The sequence below is a fragment of the Austrofundulus limnaeus genome, unplaced genomic scaffold (genome assembly GCF_001266775.1).
Source record: "Austrofundulus limnaeus strain Quisiro unplaced genomic scaffold, Austrofundulus_limnaeus-1.0 Scaffold2098, whole genome shotgun sequence".
Taxonomy (NCBI): Eukaryota; Metazoa; Chordata; class Actinopteri; order Cyprinodontiformes; family Rivulidae; genus Austrofundulus; species Austrofundulus limnaeus.
Window position 1 is genome coordinate 7523 of NW_013954500.1, and position 1433 is coordinate 8955.

General features: G+C 41.0%; 1 protein-coding gene across 1 annotated transcript in view; it reads left to right on the forward strand.

Moving 5' to 3' along the window:
• The window catches only part of hoga1 (4-hydroxy-2-oxoglutarate aldolase 1), a gene marked incomplete at its 5' end in the record, with an annotated part of 8590 nt that overhangs the window by 3699 nt on the left and 3458 nt on the right, over positions 1-1433 (forward strand). The window contains 1 exon segment of the mRNA XM_014034400.1: positions 550-683. Coding sequence (XP_013889854.1) covers positions 550-683 — 134 coding nt within the window.

The following is a 1433-nucleotide window of genomic DNA, read 5'->3' on the forward strand; positions in this document are numbered from 1 at the left end:
TGTGTGTGTGTGTGTGTGTGTGTGTGTGTGTGTGTGTGTGTGATTACATAGGAACCCTGAATGAATCATAATGTACTCAGGTGAGGTGAAGTGAGGGCTTCTAACGAGGAAAATTCTGTCATCAACAATGGATAAAAATTCACAAAAGAAACATCTGTTGGTTCTCTTTTACAAACAAGTGAACGCTGCAGCTTCAGAATAAATGAAAATGATTTAACACAGTTGTTTATACTTTTAGCAGCTCTATTTCTTCCACAGCTAACCTGCTAAAAATGACAGATTTTCTTTTCTGGATCTCTGACAGACGGACTTCAATCTCTGAACTCGTTTTTTTAGATACTTGATAGTTTACTGATTTGTGTTATTTATGTTGAAACAAATTTTTAGCAAATAAAAAACATCATCATTTATCCCAGGAGTTYTACACTACACTTAAACCTTAACCTGGCAAAGAACATGAATTCTGATATTGTGTTCCTGGTTTTGGTTATGAATAAAACTTGTGATGTAAAAGCAATAATTTCTGTACCTTCACTGGGCTGTGTGTAGGTGCTGTTGGTGGTGTGTGTGCCCTAGCTAACGTGCTAGGCCAGGAACTGTGTGAATTGGAGCGTCTTTGTCTGTCCGGGAGTTGGGAGGAAGCCAGACTCCTGCAGCAGCGCCTCATCGAGCCCAACGCAGCAGTGAGTACCATCTGCTGCACGCTTTTCTCCGCAACAACATGAAACAACCATTCCTCAGACACAGACTCCAACACTCAGCTCTAGACCAGGGACTTATTCATATCTGTTAGAGATTTAAACAACTCTGAAGCTTAAAAATCTCAGTTTTGACTGAGAGTGACCTAAATCTTATTGAGCATCTTTGAAAAGGAGCTAAAACTTGCTGTCTGGAAAGGGCACCCTTCAAATCTGACACAACCTGAGCAGTTTGCTCATGAGAAGTGGAACAAAACACCTGCTGAGAGCTGCAGAAGTCCCAATAGCTACGTTTACATGGACATAAGTAATCGGATTAAAAGGCCATTCGGAATAAAAATGCGTCATACAAACACACCATTCGGATCATTCTGATCCAATTCAGCTTGATCCGAATGAATTTGTCATCGGAATGAGGGGTGGTTTATGTCGATTAATAATCCGAACAGCATGCATGRAAACACTTAATCTGATCATCTTATTCTGATTGTGGAAAACTGACCTGACTGTGCATGTCTGCTGACTTTCATCCAGTGGTTTCTACTTTTTTGTGGAGGGAGGGACAGCAGCGATGCAGCACAGAACTTTTCCTCCCATTTTCTCATTCAATAAAGTAGGAAGACACGCAGCTTCGCCAAAAAAATAAAAAAAAAAAGTCTGCTCGTCACCTGTAGCTGAACCAGAGAGTGCAGTAACGTCTCCACTGTTATTAAAACCTGTTGCAGGCCCATTCTG